General features: G+C 39.4%; 5 protein-coding genes across 6 annotated transcripts; 3 read left to right on the top strand and 2 right to left on the bottom strand.

Annotated features, from left to right (window-relative positions):
- The first annotated feature begins 21 nt into the window (after positions 1-21).
- gatad1 (GATA zinc finger domain containing 1) lies at positions 22-2,267 on the top strand. The gene is made up of 6 exons (XM_025007671.2): positions 22-147; positions 385-568; positions 1,230-1,352; positions 1,436-1,495; positions 1,598-1,781; positions 1,861-2,267. Exons 1-6 carry the CDS (start codon positions 131-133, stop codon positions 2,049-2,051), a joined length of 759 nt encoding a protein of 252 aa, XP_024863439.1. The 5' UTR covers positions 22-130; the 3' UTR covers positions 2,052-2,267.
- A 476-nt stretch (positions 2,268-2,743) lies between these two features.
- Positions 2,744-6,244, top strand: lrrc14b (leucine rich repeat containing 14B). Its single transcript, XM_017426678.3, has 3 exons — positions 2,744-3,210; positions 3,307-3,935; positions 4,627-6,244. Exons 1-3 carry the CDS (start codon positions 2,935-2,937, stop codon positions 5,297-5,299), a joined length of 1,578 nt encoding a protein of 525 aa, XP_017282167.1. The 5' UTR covers positions 2,744-2,934; the 3' UTR covers positions 5,300-6,244.
- Positions 5,687-7,719, bottom strand: LOC108242086 (cytochrome b-c1 complex subunit 7). Its single transcript, XM_017426705.3, has 4 exons — positions 7,632-7,719; positions 6,659-6,727; positions 6,127-6,293; positions 5,687-5,905 (listed from the first exon to the last, which is right to left on the bottom strand). Exons 1-4 carry the CDS (start codon positions 7,654-7,656, stop codon positions 5,828-5,830), a joined length of 339 nt encoding a protein of 112 aa, XP_017282194.1. The 5' UTR covers positions 7,657-7,719; the 3' UTR covers positions 5,687-5,827.
- Positions 7,720-8,100: 381 nt separating this feature from the next.
- mterf3 (mitochondrial transcription termination factor 3) lies at positions 8,101-10,886 on the bottom strand. The gene is made up of 8 exons (XM_017422140.3): positions 10,758-10,886; positions 9,864-10,222; positions 9,611-9,760; positions 9,259-9,448; positions 8,994-9,141; positions 8,796-8,867; positions 8,556-8,717; positions 8,101-8,448 (listed from the first exon to the last, which is right to left on the bottom strand). The coding sequence occupies exons 2-8, from the start codon at positions 10,219-10,221 to the stop codon at positions 8,254-8,256; spliced, it is 1,275 nt and encodes a 424-aa protein (XP_017277629.1). The 5' UTR covers position 10,222; positions 10,758-10,886; the 3' UTR covers positions 8,101-8,253.
- Positions 10,887-11,114: 228 nt separating this feature from the next.
- On the top strand, positions 11,115-17,649 carry ptdss1b (phosphatidylserine synthase 1b). Of its 2 annotated transcripts, XM_017421127.3 has the most exons (12): positions 11,115-11,422; positions 11,496-11,587; positions 12,019-12,063; positions 12,151-12,275; positions 12,491-12,649; positions 12,797-12,948; positions 13,926-14,067; positions 14,202-14,314; positions 14,778-14,843; positions 15,535-15,634; positions 16,065-16,124; positions 16,474-17,649. In XM_017421127.3, exons 1-12 carry the CDS (start codon positions 11,244-11,246, stop codon positions 16,639-16,641), a joined length of 1,401 nt encoding a protein of 466 aa, XP_017276616.1. In that variant the 5' UTR covers positions 11,115-11,243; the 3' UTR covers positions 16,642-17,649. The 2 variants fall into 2 exon arrangements, with proteins under 2 accessions (XP_017276616.1, XP_037831648.1); XM_037975720.1 differs by lacking the exon at positions 11,115-11,422 and having other exon boundaries at positions 11,983-12,063.
- The last annotated feature ends 329 nt before the right edge of the window (positions 17,650-17,978 follow it).

Consider the following 17,978-nt stretch of genomic DNA (forward strand, 5'->3'; position numbering starts at 1 on the left):
GAGCCCGACTTCTCTGGAAATGGGAAAAGACCGAGGCAGTCCTCCAGCACAAGTGGTGGCGCTGTCCGTCCATCACCTGACTACAGAAGAACCACCACAGAAAAAGAACATTAGCATATTAGCATCGGCGATGGGGCGACACAGTCGGTAAAAAAATAAACCGTGTGGATTGCTCTTTTCGGTTTGGATGTTTTTGTATGACTTGTGATGTCTTTAAATTGATTTTATATCTGCTGATAAAATATTCTGTAGCCACATTAGTGAAGAATCTTCAACTAACTGTTAGCCGGCGCGCATCGAGCCGCCTCCTCTCATTGTTATTGAACACTGTTGTGTTCATTTAGTTTTTTAAAAAAGTGGCGTCGATTTTTGTGACCAACAAAGAATGCCTCTGGGTTTGAAACCGTGCTGCTCCGTCTGCAAGACGAACTCCTCCTCGATGTGGAAGAAAGGAAACCAGGGTGAAATACTGTGCAACAACTGCACGGGGAAGAGCAGCTGCGGCGGAGGAGCTTCGGGACCCTCCGTCTCGTCCAGCCAGCAGCCCAGCAACGGCGGCGGAAAGCAGGTCAGCTACACCGAGGAGAAGCTCCATAAACGTGGTGCACTGGTGTTTTTGCAGCTGGGGTTTCATTCATTGTTTTGGAAAACAATAAAGCTAACTGTAGCATCCGGGGCCCAGTGTCCCGGGTTTACATTTGCGCCCCCTGGCGGCTGAAACGTTCAGTTTAATTTCTATCACAGAAAGGCTGATCCCAATAAACTGCTTAATTTAATTTTATAAATCAGTTTACCTTTAAATATACGCACTGCTCATACTTCAGAGGCTTTAAAATCATTACTTAAGATCCATCGTTTTATTTGACTTTTGATTTAAATAAAATATAAGATTTTGTGAGCTCTAGATCACTTTTGCTGTCTAGTTTTGGATTTTGATGTCCTTTATAATTCTTGTTTTTATGTGATTTATTTTTTTTTATGTATTTGACAGTAAAGCACCTTACTGTCCAGCCTCAGTTGTTTTATTTACATTTATGGGGAGGAAAACATCAATATATATGAATGTCATTTTTGCTTTTAAATGTTTAATTCACAGAAACAATCAGGATTTCTGAATTTATATAGACCAAACAATGGATCAGCAATTTATTTATGAAATTATTGTTGTCACATGGTGTTATTTTTACCCAGTAAGTTATGGCTGAATATAAGAAATGTTTATTTCTTAGTCCAAACAGGAGATCCACAGGAGGTCTGCACGGCTCAGAAGCACTAAGTACAAAGCCCCTGCTTCTGAGAAAAAAGTCTCAACTAAAGGAAAAGGAAGAAGACACATATTTAAACTAAAAAATGTAAGTTACTGATAAACTATATTAGTTTTTTTTTCTACTTGATGACAAATCCACATTTGAGACCTGTCTAATCGTTTTGACAGCCCATCAAAGCACCAGAATCTGTAGCAACAATCATCACATCAGAATCTATATTTTATAAGGTATGATGTTTTAATATATCACGCTAATTGTCGTTTTTATTTCTGTCTTGTGTTGTTCATTATTATAAATCAATCAAAACCTGCGTTTGTATGTATGCACAGGGTGTCTACTACCAGACAGGTGATGTGATCAAGGTGGTCGATGAGGAGGACGGGAAGCCGTACTATGCTCAGATCCGAGGATTTGTGCAGGACCAGTACTGTGAGAAGAGCGCGGCACTGACGTGGCTCATTCCCACTCAGGCCAGCCCAAACGACCAGTTTGATCCTGGAACGTACATCGTTGGTAAGCAAATATGCAAAAAAAAGCACTTTTCTTCTTTAAATGTATTTTGTTTGACTTAGAGTTTCACATTTTGTGTCAGGTCCAGAGGAGGATCTGCCCAGAAAGATGGAGTACCTGGAGTTTGTGTGTCACGCCCCGTCTGAATATTTTAAATCCCGGAGCTCGCCGTTCCCCACCATCCCCATTTGTCCAGAGAAGGGCTACATCTGGACTCACATAGGACCCACACCAGCACTTACTGTCAAAGAGTCCGCCAGCAGCGCCAGCTAGCAGGACTGTGATACGAACTCTCTGTTTCATCCAAACAGATGAATGTACATTTATGTATTAAAGAGAAAAAATGGTTGTGAACTGCAGCTGTTGTTCCAGTTTAAAGATGAGCAGAAATTTGATACAAGACAAACCATCTGTTTTGATATTTTCATTGAGTTGTTTGTACACATTGGAATAATAATTTTGTATTTCATAATAAACAACAGAAGCGCCCATTTTGTCTTTTATTTAACAAAATATTAAAGTGAACAGATGTAAGAGCACCCCTAAAGAAAATTTATTTTACTACAAATAAGTAAAGTAAAAGAAAATATGACATTCCCAAAATAATTTTAAACTTAAGTCACAAACTCCATCAATATTTTGGTTTTTAATCATGTTTGTACTTGTTTTACAGTTAATGTTTAGGTCAGAATAAACATGTTCTGCTAATTTCTGGAGACAGTTTGTTTTTTTGTTTGTTAGTTTTTAAGATTATTGGATTTGTTTATTTTATGGCACAATGCCGACATATTACCCAGGCTTCACAGAGAGGTGTTAAAATAATCAGACTTCCCAGCAGCGTTTGAAACGTTCCTCCTCCTCATCTCTGAGGCTGAAGTCCTGAACAGACGCCATGTCTCGATGAAGGACATGAGACAGCTGCTTCTATTAATAACCTCAGCACTCCCACCTATCACAAGACCTCCAAACTCTGCTCCTGCCTCGCCACAATCCAGGACAAGTGCGACTCTAAAGCCTGGCAGCAGGAGAGGATCTCAACAAAGCAGCAGCCACAGAGGAGAAGAAATGCTGAAACAAGGAGCTGGTTGGAAGCAGCTCCCATCGGCAACCAGGAAGTTTTTAGCCTGAAGCAGCCGGTTTTCTAAAACCAGAGGACATGAAGTCGCTGCGCTTCCTGGCAGCTGAGGGCTTCATCGAGTCGGGTTCGAGTGCTTTCAGGGATCTCAGCTGCGTGTCTTTTAACCTCTACCCACTTCTCTTCAAGGCCTGCTACCTGCATGAGAAGGCTGAACTGCTGCGTGTTTTGGTCCAGACGTGGCCTCTTCCAGAGCTCAGCGTGCAAAGACTCCTGGGAAAATCCTCCGACTGTCAGGTGGACCTGACCTCCTGCACCTGCCGGCCATGTCTACAAGCTGTTCTCACAGGTCTAAAGGTATCTAAATGGGTTTACGCTCTAATATAAACCCAGTTTTTCTTTTTTCTTTTCAGGTTAACTAAATATTCAACTCAAATTCTCTATTTTTTTAAGGATTATGTGCTGTCTCCTCCACAAACCTATGCCAAGAATCTGCATGTGGTGGACCTGACTGCTCTTAAAGACACTGAACATCAGTCCTGTCCCTGCAAGTCCTCTCTGGGCCGATGGGCCCGAACTCAGCTCCTGACCCAGTTGTGCTATGAGACAATGGTGGCCATGCAGACCAGCGACGTGACCCATCCTGCCTTTGACACATCCATCGACGTCCGTCTGAATGGCTTCGTCACGGGCCGCAACTACGAGCTGGTGGCGCAGGCCTTCCTGCTCCTCCGATACTGCCCTCTGAAGCTCCGCTTCGTTAGCTTCAGAGCTGATTCCCTCTCCCTCAAGCAGCTGTTCTACGTTCTTCGCCTGGCAGAGCCCGAGTCCATCTCTAAGCTGGAGGTGGTCCACAATGTTCCCCTGGAGGCCATGCACCTGGAGGTGCTGCTGTCCAAGGTGAAGTTCCCAAAGTTGCAGTCTCTAACGCTGCCGGCTGGGGCGCTGGATGTCAGGAGGCTGGGTTCGGATGAGGAGGATCTCCTGGCGACTATTGGCAACCTGCTGGGAGAAATCAGCAGCCTCACTGAGCTTTATGTGGGCTTCTCCACGCTCACTGGACATCTTCGAAGACTGCTGTAGTGAGTATAGTAGATGTCAGCAAGGTCACCCCTCACTGGCTTTAAGTGCAGATTACCAATAACGACTTTGATATCCAGACTACATGTAGACTCTGGCCTGAGCTAGTCTCATAAGACAGTCCAGCTTCAGGACTCGTGTTGAAGGACGGAAGGAGTTTTGTTGTTAAAATTGCTGACATGATGCCAGCGGAGGGCAGACGGCTGCAGGTCAGCCAGAAACCTGCTGGATGTTCTGAACACTTTGAAATAGAAATATATGCAGGAGACAAAAACCTGAACAAATTCAAGGGCCAAGCCTTCCCCGGTGACACCTGCTGGAGTTTCATTAAAGTTCGTCAAGTGGTTCATGAAATATTTTGCTAACAGTCAGACAGAGTTATTTGGTCATTCATCCAGTGGTCCGTCATGAGATAGTTTGGAAACAGATACATGAACACCTTTGCCTTTCGGAGGCGGGCAATAACAAAGCTGCTGTTCACAGTAGAGCAGATCATTCAAGCATTTATAATTTTGTTTTGTTAAAGTCAAAATAAACATCTCTTTGAAGGACTAAATGCTTAGTATTATCATCGTAAAACATCTTATTTTTCCCCACATATAATGACATAAAACCCTAATAAATAAGATCTGTATTACCCTGTTATTGGCTTTCCAGCACTAAATAATGTCTGTTTATGTTTTCTTTATCCAGTCCCCTCAACACGCCACTGCAGCGCCTGGAGCTGGCCAACTGCTGCCTGAGCCGTGTGGACATGACCTACCTGTCCAACAGCCTCCACAGCGAGGCCTTCGCTCACCTGGACCTCAGCGGACACGACATCTTCGGCTCCTTCCCCACCGCTTTCCACAAACTGCTGAGCCGCTGTTCGGCGACCCTGGCGAGCCTCGCTGTCGAGGAGTGCGATATCAGCGAGGAGCGCGTGCCCGCCTTCGTCGACGCCCTGTCTCCCTGCCAGGAACTGGAGGAGCTGAAACTTCTGGGAAACCCTCTCACCTCCGCTGCCCTGCAGAGGTTGTTCTCCACGCTGTCCGCGGGGTTCCCCAAGCTAAGGTACATAGAGATGCCCGTGCCGCGCGAGTGCTACCCCGAGGACGTCACTTATCCTCTGGAAGAGTCCGTTTTGCTGCGCTACAACCGGGACCTGTTTCAGGAGATCAGGAGCCAACTTCTGGCCGTCTTAGAGGGAGCTGATAGAGGACGAGTGGAGGTGTGCACCCCTCTCATGGGGACCTACGATCCTGACATCCATGAGACCAGCAACGAACTTGGAGTTTCCATCTTAAAAACGTTTAACAAAGTTATTGGAAACTTTATAGGCACCATAAATGACGTAGACAACAGGAGATCACAGGCGCAGACATAACTGATGAAGTTTTCTGGGCATAAAAAAGGTCTGGAGCTCAGGTTTTGTACATAAATCTAGTCTTCTGAGTGAAGCAGATCTTCAGATCGTTATATATGGTTTGACTGTAGGTTTTTCCAGTACAGGTTGATGTTTTTAGGCAACATTCTTTGGCCAAAATATTACTAAACCTCTAATCTGTCCTTGATCAGGAGCCAACATTGAACATAAACCTAATAATCTAAATTCCTTTTATGAGAGTTTATTGCTATCTTCCAAATACATCAGAATGTTTGCAGACTTAGCAAGTTATATTAAGATATAAGGTAAGCTGTGTCTTCTATACATTTGTACAAAAATGCTTTTTATTGTGTCATACCAAGAAATTAATTCTCCAACATCCAAACAGAGGCTTTCACTTTCCAAAATGTGTCTTTATTGAGCAGTTTTCATATAGGTAATATTTCATATTAAACCATTACATATTACACCAGGGGAGGGTCGTGAATCAACGTAAGATAAGACTGACAACCGTCAGAAGGAAATGTCTCATTTCTTCATCCACTCTTCTCTTTCTTTCCTCTCACGGATCACCTCTTCCAGGTAGGGTTTCAGGTAAGGGACGTCCTGAGACGAGAATAAATTAATAAAATAAGGTTGAGGGTCAAATCTGGTAGCATTATAGATAATTGTGTAAAATCAAAGCTTTATAAAATCTCTCAATTGACAGAAAACACTTTTAGTGAAATGGTGAAGACTAAAAGATCCATGTATTAATAGGGCAAGGCTTCACTCAGTTATCCCACCCTGAACAAAATGAACACCAGGCTGTTGTCTTGTGAACATACATTTTCGTATTTTGTCCACTCCTCTTTTGGGAGAATCTGATGCTTCATGGAGACATGCATGGCTCTCTTCATCCTGAACATCCTTTCGTTATAAACGTCCTCAGGAAGCCTCTTCAGAGCCTCCTTCACATCGTTAGTCTCATATATCAAGTCGTCAGCCCTTAAACCTGCAACAGAAGACACGTTTGCTTAAATAAGTACAATTCCAACAAAGTAGTGTGTGTTGTGTCACCACAGCTTCTCAAATTTGTGATTATTAATGAATGACTGCATGCACATTAAATAGACAGTTTATACTGGGAAAAATAAGTAGTCATCACTTTAAAATTTTGAGTTTCTCCACTGTTATCTTTACCTGCTATTAATAAAATTGTTTTACCTTTATGTCCCTGTTTATGCTTAGCTGTACTTGAGTCAAACATGTGGTCCTGTTATGAACATTCATCTTTTATGTTCTTTTTTTTTTTTTTTAACACCAACGTTGTTAATCCCGGTGTCTTATTTTTTCGGTAACGGGCAAGACTTGACTTACCGAGTTTGTTGAAGCCGCACAAGTTGTAATACCATTTCGAGAAACCTTGCATCAACCTGCTTGATGCAACTGTGAACATTAAAGAAACAAATGTAAAAATCAATCAAGGCCACTGAGAGTAAATGAAATAAAACCGCAACATAAACAGTCAGGCAGCACAGACTGCATGTATGCGACAAAAAAATAAATTAAGGGTAAGCAAACTTGACAAATTAGAGCTTGAAAATACCTTCAATTTGACCCCAAGATCATCCTGATAGGACAAAACTACAGGAGTTATACGTTTTCGAAACAAGCACACCTTGCGCACCTCAAAAAACTATGCTCGCCTACAAAATCACTTACAGTGAATGTACAAAAGATCATAAAAACAACCTATTGAGTGAATAAACTAACTTTTTACTTACCGTATGTTAAATTGGCGGTGGTTTTTTGTGATATTTAGCTCTGAAATGACTCTCACGTAACGCTGGTCGCAGGTATAAATCATTTAATGATACATTAAATAAGAGGTAAAGTTTCCTTCCCATAAAGCACTTACCATATAGCAGATTCAAACATGTAATTTTAACCTATAAATCTCGATTTAATACATCTTACAGCTGTTAGCTTAGCCGACACTCATAATTGGCATATTCACTTGAACTCCATGACGAAAAATGAATAATAATCTAATATGACACTTAATCAACAAGCGCACTGTAGTGTGGCTGTCTAATAATACAAGGTACAAATTAAATATATCGTGTAATTTGCACTAATAACGAGTGCGAAGCTAACGCTAGCCGCCTGTTAGCATCGGTTAGCTCGGGGACACAGAGGACAAACACAAATTTAAAGCCCCACAAAGATTCCGTCACGCACCGAAAACAAAAACGACACAACGCGTTGCATTAAAGTGTTAAATAAATTGTTTGTCATAACGAGACCTTTTAGAGGTTATAAAAACAGAAAAGACAAGGAAGAAACCTACATTTAGCTGGTGCCCTCGACGCCATGTTTACCACAGGGAAAAACCGCGGTGCCTTGTGGGTAAAAACTGCTCCGTTTTTTTTCAATCTTTATTAAGCGTAACAATACAAACACAGTTATCAATACAGTCGAATAGAAAAACAAAAGCTAAGGGGTTATTCGAATAAATTAAATAAAGTGCACAAATCATGTGTTTTTATAGCTTTCTTGTTATTGGAGTCAGACATGTTGGTATTTCCATAAGAGTATTATTAAATTTATGATATACAGTTTCTGTTTTGTTCTTTTGGCATCATGGCCTCCAAAACAGTACATTGTTCCAATTTGAACATAAATTAGGAGTCAATTTTCATTTGGATAAAGCAGATTACTTCTTTCCAGGAGGTGGCAGTAGTGTGACAGAGCCAGAACAGGTGGATCATAGTTTCAGACTCACACAGAGAGCAGTTCAAGCAAAAATATGGACAATATTTCAAGCAGAGATGAGTTTATTTGAACATTATTATTTACAAAACATTTTATTTTAAGTTTCATTGATGCCTTTTAAGTTCTGACTTTCACAGATGATTGTACCAGGATTCGTGACATTTATTCAGCTCATTTTAATGTACTGTTGCAACAAATCAAAGTGTCTTTTGAAACAAATTAAAATCCTGCAGTGTGGCCAAAGCCAGCTCTGTGCAAAAAGTCTCATCTGGCAGCACCACCAAGCGGTCCAGGGGGATGTAGTTGGGCAGAGTTGGGTCATACTGAGCTTTTCCAAGATACTCCAAGAACAGGTGGCGCTCTCTGAGCCGCAGTAACTTACTGTTGAGGACCTACATGTGAATAAATCAGGAAGTGGAGTTATAATTCTGAATTTAGACAAAAATCTAATAAAGCTGGTTTCAATGGACCATAAATATGTGACACAGAGGGTCCATACCTGTGGGAACTTTGTTATCAGGTGATGGGGAACCTTCATGGTATTGTGAAGAAAGTCAAATATCTGTGTTAGTTTTTTTTTATTTGCTGTCAGCACCTTCGGAACAGCAATAACGATGTGCTGGATCTCGTTCTTTTTGAATCCAAGCTCTATTTCGCACACCTGTGGAACACATTTACGGGAGGTGTTCAGAAGCGAATCAATCTAAGCCACGTTGAGATTTATGTCCTGTTTCAGTACCTTCAGATTTTCTTTAACAGGCTCCAAGCTGCCACACAGTAATCTGGGAAGACGCGCTACAATGCTCCGTGTCTGCAGAGGAAGACAAAACTGTCTATTATTAAGACATGCTGTCGCAAAACATGGTACAAGGAAACTTTATTTAAGATAAGAAAAGGTCTGCAGGTGTCTTTGAAGGGTTTCACAACAGCTACGTACATTAGAAGGACTGAGTTTGAGTTGATCCTGGTAAAAACCCAGTCTGTTGTCCAGCCTCTTCACATTGAAGTTGAGCAGGTAGGGAGCTCTGGACACCATCGATGCAACAATCTCTGCGCTGAATTTTCTTGACTTGAAGTAGTTTACCCTTGATAACCAAAAAGAGAAAACATTACTAAGGTAGACTCAGACAATGCAAAAGCAGAAGAAAGCAGTGCTGTATTATTTCTACAACATAGACATATTTTTAATCATTTGATGCTACCTGGACTGAAGGTTCTCCAAATCCTCGGTGAGTATGAACGGGTTGTGAGTGATAATGTAGCTTAGGCGTGAGTCCTCCACACCAATCTTTTTGAGAAACATCAGCCGGGGGGCAACATCTGCGCTGAAGTCAAGTCTCAGCAGCATGGAGCCAACGTTGGGCCTTTGTTCCAGCTTCCACAAGTTCACCCCTGCGATTAAAGGAGGTGATTAAAATGCAACAATTAAAAAAGTAGGTAGGAAAGACAGTTTGAAATACTGACTTTAGTACAAACTAAAGGTCTAACTTTCTCTCAAAATGGGTGAGGCATGAATAAAAAAAGGAGGGAAAAAATGTTTTTTTATTTAATTACCTAGTTGTACGAGCTTTGTTAAGGTCTCTGACTTGTCCACGTAGTCTCTAAGAGAGGTTGAGGCTGGTGGGATGGAGGGAATAAAAATACCAACAGCTTCTTCATCACTGATCTCCTCCAAAGCTGAGGGCTCACCTGCAGCATCCAGATCTGCAAGAAAACAGGTGTTGAGACAATTCAGTGCCAGGAGCATAAACTTATTATTTAAAATCAAGTTTGAAATGTAGATTAACACCACCAAACAAACACCTACCTAAGAAAATCTTATTTTCAGGCACTGGCAAAGCATCTGTGGTCGGCAGCAGGGCAGGGCTGTATTCAGCATCGTCAGTTCTTGTTAAGATTTCTGCATGTTTATTTTCCTTTGCCTCTGTTGTCAAATGTTTTGCTGTTAAGTCATTGTAGTAGCACATATGTTGTTTCAACCTCTGTCTTATCTGAGTTGCTGTGAGTTTCCTGTTAGTGAACAATCCATTACTGACTGATGCAGAGTTAGCTGTCCTGATAATACAGATCTGAGGCTGGATGTAATGCAGCCGAGTGCTCGTCTTTGAGCAAAGGAAACCTCTGCATCGCAGACACAGCTGTGCGCAGGCAGAAGACATGGTCATTCTGTAACACAAAAACATGACACATTTGAGAAGCACGCATGAGAAAAACTCTGATTAACGTCTAGGATGCATTGGTACGTCTTTATGCTCAGCTTTGCTGAGTAAAATAACCAGAGAAAAGTGGTTTGTTTACATTGCGTGTGGCCCCGCAATTCAGGATTGCATATTCATAATTTAGAAAACTACTGATGTAAACTATTTTAAACTGCACCATTTCATATAGCCTAGGATGACCTTTAAATGTTTGTTTTTAGTTTACAATGAGAACCTTTAATTTTCTTACAGACAAGTTAGCGGTACGTCGGCATTATGATGCGTGTTTTAGCTAGAATCAATGGGTAAAGACCAGTAACATTCATATTTTTGTAAAAAAAAGTAATTTATCTTCCTTTCCTCATGCTAACAACAGAGACCATCTGAGGCTGTCTACCTACAAGGCTAGCTCGACAATGCTAGTAGCAAGCTAGCACCTTAGCGGCTCTCTCCAGTCGAATAAATAATCAAGACTAATAAGTAGTTTTTGGAAATGTACTCACTGTTTCTTTCTCAAAACATCAACTCTTTAGCTCAGGTCTTTCGTCTCTTAAGATGTCAACTTTATTCACGTGGACATTAACAGAAAGCTTTGCGGAAACGTCACACTGTGGAGTGTACCACTAAATGTAATGCAGCGTTTCATTGACAGCTTTAATATTTTTATGAGGGACGAATTCACGTCAATTTAAGGAATTCAACAACATTCTACGATGGTTGTTAATAAAATATAACCATTTCCGTTTGCATTTTTGTTTTGGGGTCAACTATGATACTCATGTCAACGTTCAAACACCCCTAAAACCGAAGTGGTTCGGTCCTCTTAGTCACACTCGATACTGCCAGTAGGTGGCGATGACAACCGCCGATAAAACCGAAGAAGAAGAAGCAGCGGGGCGTTGTGTTTGCAACATCACTTTAACTTTTTTTCGTTTCCCCCCGTTCAAAATTACTTTAACAGAATTCCCAGAGTTGTTCAAAGCGGCGACATGGCCTCCACCGTGGGTCCCCGGTTACCGAGAAACAACGACGCTAACTATAAGCTGCACTTCCGGATGATGAATGAGCAACAAGTGGAGGATATCACTCTGGACTTTTTCTACAACCCGCACACCATCACCCTGCTGACAGTTACTGTGGTCAGCCTGATGTACTTTGCGTTCACCAGGTAAATCACACAAAAAATATAATTTTTATTTTTAAATTAGCTTTCCTAACAAATGTAATTACATTCTGAACAGGGATGATGAACACTCCGACAGCAACCTTCGTGTTGGTGTGTTGGTGGTTGTCTCCTTCTTCTTGGTCATCAGTATCCTGGCCTTTCCTAATGGTAAACTGTGACACTTCACTCACAATGCCAACATTATAGAGTGCTGTGTGATTATTTGGGCCAGTTTGGTTATTAAACAGTCAATTTCTGTGGAATTAGATCCCAAAATTATGATGATTGGTTTGTAACTTATAATTTTCAAACTAAAATACCCTTTATATGTCATGATGGTTTACTTTTAATATAAATCTTATATGATATTCAATAGAATACTTAAAAGGTATATTTTTGATTGGTTGAATCAAAAATTTTTCACAATCTACTGATGTTTTATGACCGACAATAATTATTCTAACTAATAGGGCTGAGATTGGCTCATAAAAAACTACATTTGTGTTAGCTGCATTACTATTATTTCAGTCTTCTTTATATTTTTTATCTTTTACAATTAAAAGCAAACATTGTGAAGTGACTGATGCTGTTGTTGTCAGGACCTTTCACAAGGCCACATCCTGCCATATGGCGAATGGTGTTTGGTGAGTGTTCACAGTGACGTAAATATTAGATTTAAACACGGATATCGTTTGTCCAAGTTATCCCTGACGTTCTCTTGTCTTTGGTAGGTCTCAGTGTGCTCTACTTCCTGTTCCTCGTCTTCCTCATCTTCCTGAACTGGGACCAAGTAAAGGCTCTCTTGTATTGGCTGGACCCAAACCTGCGCTATGCTAAAAGAGAGGTGGACGTCATGGTAAGGATGGTTTTGAAACTCTGAGCTTTTTCTTACCTTAAACAGATTTTTACTTTTATATGAATGAATGTACTGAGTCTGTTATATATTTGCAATACTAATATGCGCTAAAATCTCTGAATTGAGTATTTCTTGGTGTGTTTGCTCTGTTTTATTTCAGTTCTAACATGAATAACTGGAGCCAATGATTGCCCCCTTTGCGTCTCTTTCTTAAGGAATACGCTGTAAACTGCACCGTGATAACATGGGAGCGCATCTGGAGCCATTTCGACATCTTTGCCTTCGGCCACTTTGCAGGGTGGGCCATGAAGGCTCTGGTGATCCGCAGCTATGGCTTGTGCTGGACGATTAGCATCACCTGGGAGCTCACCGAGGTAACAGACGTGGCTGAGAAAATTACCTTTGGTTTGATGCACCTACATTAAAACAAGTTTTCAGGACAACATAAACATTAACTGTATAAACCAATGTTTGTTGGCAGAATTAAATATGTTTCCAACTTTTTTTTTTCCTTTCCCCAGCTGTTTTTTATGCACCTTCTGCCTAACTTTGCCGAGTGCTGGTGGGATCAGGTGATACTGGACATCCTGCTGTGTAACGGAGGAGGAATCTGGCTGGGAATGACAGCCTGCCATTTTCTGGAGATGAGGACCTACCGCTGGGCCAGCATCAAGTCAGTGTTTTCTGTCTTTATTTCTTTAATTCTTTTTTTGTATGTGAGCTCTTATTTTCACTCTGTGGTGTGACAGTTTTCTGTTTGCAGCTGATTGTTTACAGGAACAGTTTGCCCATCAGTTTAGAGACATTTTTAGACCGTTCCTCTACAGAGATAAGATTAAGAACTAGTTTTCTTTTTACATAAAGGGATCACTTCACAACATGTGTGTTGGACTAATGAAAAGGTTTTGCTTTTCCATCTGATTACCTCTGTTCTCTTTATGTGTGATAGGGGTTGTTGTCTGAGTGTATAACCTGCTTCATGGTGGTGCTTGTTTCACGTACAAACACCCTGATTGATATAAAACATTTAGCCCTGATCTAACCTTTAAACAGATGAGTCCTTGAGGTTTTAACACTGTTTCCAATCACCAAAGTGTTATAATTATCAGTATATGTACAGTTGATGTTTCATAAGTTTAATTTGATTCATTTTTTATTTATTTTTTAGTCTGTTTGAATACCTGTTTGTGTTTGATTCACATTAATCCAGGATATCTTAATGATTCAAACATTTTAGCTCCACTGAAGTTTCTGTTCTTGAGTAAAAAAGTTAACAACAAAAGTAAAATATTGTTTAAACCCATGAACATGAAATAAAGTAGAACTGTGTATTTTTTGTTGTTTTATTTTTATGATGATCAGTATAAGTTGACACTGTTTTATTTCTTTTTTAAAAAAAAATTATCCAAATCTTCTTATTTATTAGATCAGTCTTTTGGGCTCTTCTGTTACATTTATTATTTCCAAATAAATCTATTTCTAACCACTTATTTTTTTGTGGCTGAAAATCACAAGTACGACTAACATCCTCAGTAATAACTTCTTTTTTTTTTTTTTTACATCAACGCAGTGATGTTGTGTTACTAATATTTAATGTGGCAATGCACATGTGTGTTTCTGACGTATCTCAAATGTTTTGTATCTGTTTAGAGAAATCCACACGACCACGGGAAAACTAAAGCGAGCCGTGCTCCAGTTCACTCCGGCCAGCTGGACTTACGTTCGCTGGTTTGACCCCAAGTCGTCCTTCCAGAGGCTGGCAGGGATCTACCTCTTTATGATCTTATGGCAGGTTGGAGCCCTTTTTATTTGTTTGTTTATTGTTTTAATTACGTTAATTATGAAAATGCATAATCTAAAAGGCATTCTTTAGTAAATAAACATATTCACAAGACAGTAGTTGAATTTTTTTGTTTATATTTGCAGCTGACGGAGCTGAACGCGTTCTTTCTCAAGCACATCTTCGTCTTCCAGGCGTCTCATCCTCTCTGCTGGTGTCGCATTGTCCTACTTGGAATCATCACCGCACCCACCGTGAGGTCCGTTCAGACATACACCGAACCAGAACTAACCTGTAATGTGTTAAAGGCAAATTCAAGTGTAGCGTTTCATTTTATTTGATTTCAGATCCTTTCCACAGATCGTGTTCTTGGGTGTCGGTTCAAAAAGAATCTCAGATTTTTGTTTTGAGATCCAGTGATGTTCTAAAATCATAAAAGATGTTAGGAATGAAAACCTATATATTGTACGATATATTTAAAAATAACACAAGAAGAAAACATGTTTGCCCTTTTTGATTAAAACTAAGTTCAGTCTTTTGTTTTTAAAGGAGAAAACTTCTAAGTTTAAACTAATGTCATATTTTTAAAATCAGAACTGTTTATGAATGTTTTCTTGTTGAAACCTTTTTGTTATGGAGTAGTTGTTCTGTTTTCTTATGCTCTCCAACATGTATATTTGTACTTTTTATTCTTGACAAAGCTCTTTTTAAACCTTCTACAGACAGTACTACGCGTACTTGACAGACACTCAGTGTAAACGAGTTGGCACACAGTGTTGGGTATTTGGGTGAGTTTTTATTGGTTTATTTTCATTTTGTCAGCTCATGTTTTCTATTTCTTCTGTGACTTTTTCTTCAGCATGTCAGTATAACATGAAAAGAACTTGATTTGTCTCCCATTAAGAGCATTTATAAAGAATAATATAACAATTTACCTTTGTTAGCGTACATACTGGTTGTGTTTTTGTTTATCTTGTCTGAATTTAACAGACACAAAATGTAAAATGTCTCATCCAAACTGAAGCCTGCTTTAGTTTGAATTTCAGTGTGTAGATTAAGGGTAGTTTATTGAGGTTAAATGCACAGCGGTATGTTTTCTAATCAATTAAAATTCACGACATTATCTTGTTTTTTGACCTCACCTCAGACACAAAGCAGCCGATGCTCTCAGTCTGCACCAGTTGCTATAGCAACAGGATGAGCTCTCTGTCTGTATGAAACGCCTAACATTGAGACTGCTTGGTTTTTTAGTCTTCCAGTGTAGCTAATAATAAGATCCAGGAGTTTGAATGGGTAGGCAGTGATGTCAAACATGCTGATGGACTCAAAAGTGGGTCAGCATGGAAGCTGAGCTGCAGTTTAAATGTGTTGCCAAGAGAGGGGGCAGTTGTTTCACCCAACAGCTTGTTTTAAAGTTTCAAATCATATGCTCAGTCAGTCTAATTGTTTTGTTGTATTGTGTGTGTGTTTTCTTTGAAGAGCTATTGCTTTCCTGGAGGCTCTTGCTTGTGTGAAATTTGGTCTGGACGTGTTTTCTAAGACCCAGATTCGCTATGTTCTCCTGTGGTTGATCTGCCTGGTAAGGAAAACAGTGTGTGTGTGTGTGTGTGTGTGTGTAATCATAGAGCAACAACACCTGTCCATCTCTTTGTTCCTGGGGAGCAAACTGGGGTCTCGGTGGGGACATTGTGATGTTTGTGGGTCAAGACTTCATTTCTGGGCTGAAATTGGATGGACAGGGTTTAAAATTAGGGTTAGAATTAGATTCATGATCATTTTGTTTCTGTGCCTGCACTAGACGAACCCATATGTGCTGTGTAATTATAATAACTTCCTAAAAATGAAGGAATATTAGTGCCATATGTTACTTTTGGCTTTTGTCGCCTGTTGCTTGTCCTAATATCCAATACGTTCAGGTTCTGCATTAGCATTCATGGTGTATTTGCTAAAAAAAGGAAAAAGCTGAGAATTTGTTTCCTGCAAATTAATGTTTTGTCCCCTTTGCACAGGCGCTCATCACGCTCTTCTGTTTATATGGCATGGTATGGTTTGAACAACACAAAATGAAGGTGAGATCCTCCTTCAGCTCTTGTCTGTGACGACATTAGGAATAATATGTTTCAAGACTAAATAACTTTTTAAAATTTACTTTACAGCACATTCATTTCATAGTTAACATTCTACTTGTCACAAGAGGGATGCAGTGCCGTTGTTAGTTATGTCACTGATAAGAATGATAAATATAGTCTCCTAAAATTAGACAAATGTCTCAAATTTACTGTAAATCTTATTTATTTTTAAACCTACCTAGAGGTCAAAGAAGCAATGTTTTTTTTCCTTGATGTGAAGTTACTTGTTATAATTGTGCTTATTATATAAAAAGGTCATTTTGTAACTGCATTTTGTTTCTCTTCTCAGAGTATTGCTTTGCAAAGCGACGACCCCGACGGCAGCAGAGTCTGCTTCGATTTGTCTGCTTCGACTCAGACGGATTTCCCAGGAAGTTCGCAAAATACAAATCGGAGGAAGGCCTCTGCTAGGAGCAGATCTGGGAACAGTCACAGGGGGAAGAGACAAGAACACTGATCCAAAGTCTTTGTTCGTTTTGCAAAGATGAGCGATGACACGTTTACCGCCAGGAATACTTTAATACGGGTAAACCTAATATGCATTTATAGTTGTGCCAGTGATTTAATGACCAAAAAAAATATTTATCAAAGTTTGCCAAGAACAAAAACACAACTAGAACTTGAGAGAACCACACACTTGTGTCTGGATTGTTCAGAAACAACAAAAAGCACTGAATGTTAAAAATAAAAACAGGTTTTATTGGACTTTTGTTTAGCTACCATCAGCTTTCTGTACATCCAACGCTGTCTAACAGCAGACGTCTTGTTGTTTTTTTTAGTCTCCAGTCCAGAATCATGTTTACGTTTTACAATTGTTTTTTAGACTATTTGAATTTCATACTTTCATCCCAAAACATTGTATTTGTAAAAACTGATATCTTATACTTGTCCAGAGGACAGTAAAGCGAGGTCAAGAGTCTTTCACTTGAATCAAAACCGCACATTAGAGGATACATTGTTTTTGTGTCTTTCTCAAGAACAGAACAAGCTGCCTTTTTAAGCAGCATTGGATTTATTTAGGAATAGTAAAAAGTGTGTGTGTGTGAGGGAGATTACTGTAACAATGAATCCAACAACACTGGAATCATTCAGTAGCCGAGGATAATCACTTTTTTAAAAAAACAAACAAATGAAAAGTTTCAGTTTTCTTATAAGACAAAATTACTAATGTGTGTGTTTTTAATAACTCAACTTGAGACTGATCTACATTATTAGTTCTTAATATTATAGGTGTACTATTTAGCATTAGAGTTATGTTTTTGCACTAATATCCCTGACCAATTCCACTTTTTTAAATGTTTAAATATGCTTTAAATATAGAAAACATATTTTTAATATAAAATGTTACTTATTAACCTGATGCACTATGCTGTGTTACTGATCTATGATTTAAGAATGTGTTTTGCTTGCTTTTCTTTGCACAAATCAATGACCAAATGAAATAAATGAGTTTTTTGTGAATGTTTTTTAAAATGTGTCATTGTAATTTTTATTCATAGGCTCTTTGCAAAGGCAGATTTAGAATATGTTTACAGTTGTGGGTCACCAATTAGATATTACTGAAGGAACTGGCAATATCTACAAATACAAATAAATAACTTTAGTTTTAAAATGAAAAGATGATGTGGGAAAAAACAAACATTTTATAATACATGCAGTACAAACTGCATTACAGTAGTTTAGATTTTAATGGCACATGAGTGCACATGCATAAAATGCATAAATCATCAATTTTATAATTTAGCAAACAACCAAAATAGACCTGCAAGTCAGCAATTAATATTAAACTTTGCA

The sequence above is a fragment of the Kryptolebias marmoratus genome, linkage group LG5 (assembly GCF_001649575.2).
Source record: "Kryptolebias marmoratus isolate JLee-2015 linkage group LG5, ASM164957v2, whole genome shotgun sequence".
Classification (NCBI taxonomy): domain Eukaryota; kingdom Metazoa; phylum Chordata; class Actinopteri; order Cyprinodontiformes; family Rivulidae; genus Kryptolebias; species Kryptolebias marmoratus.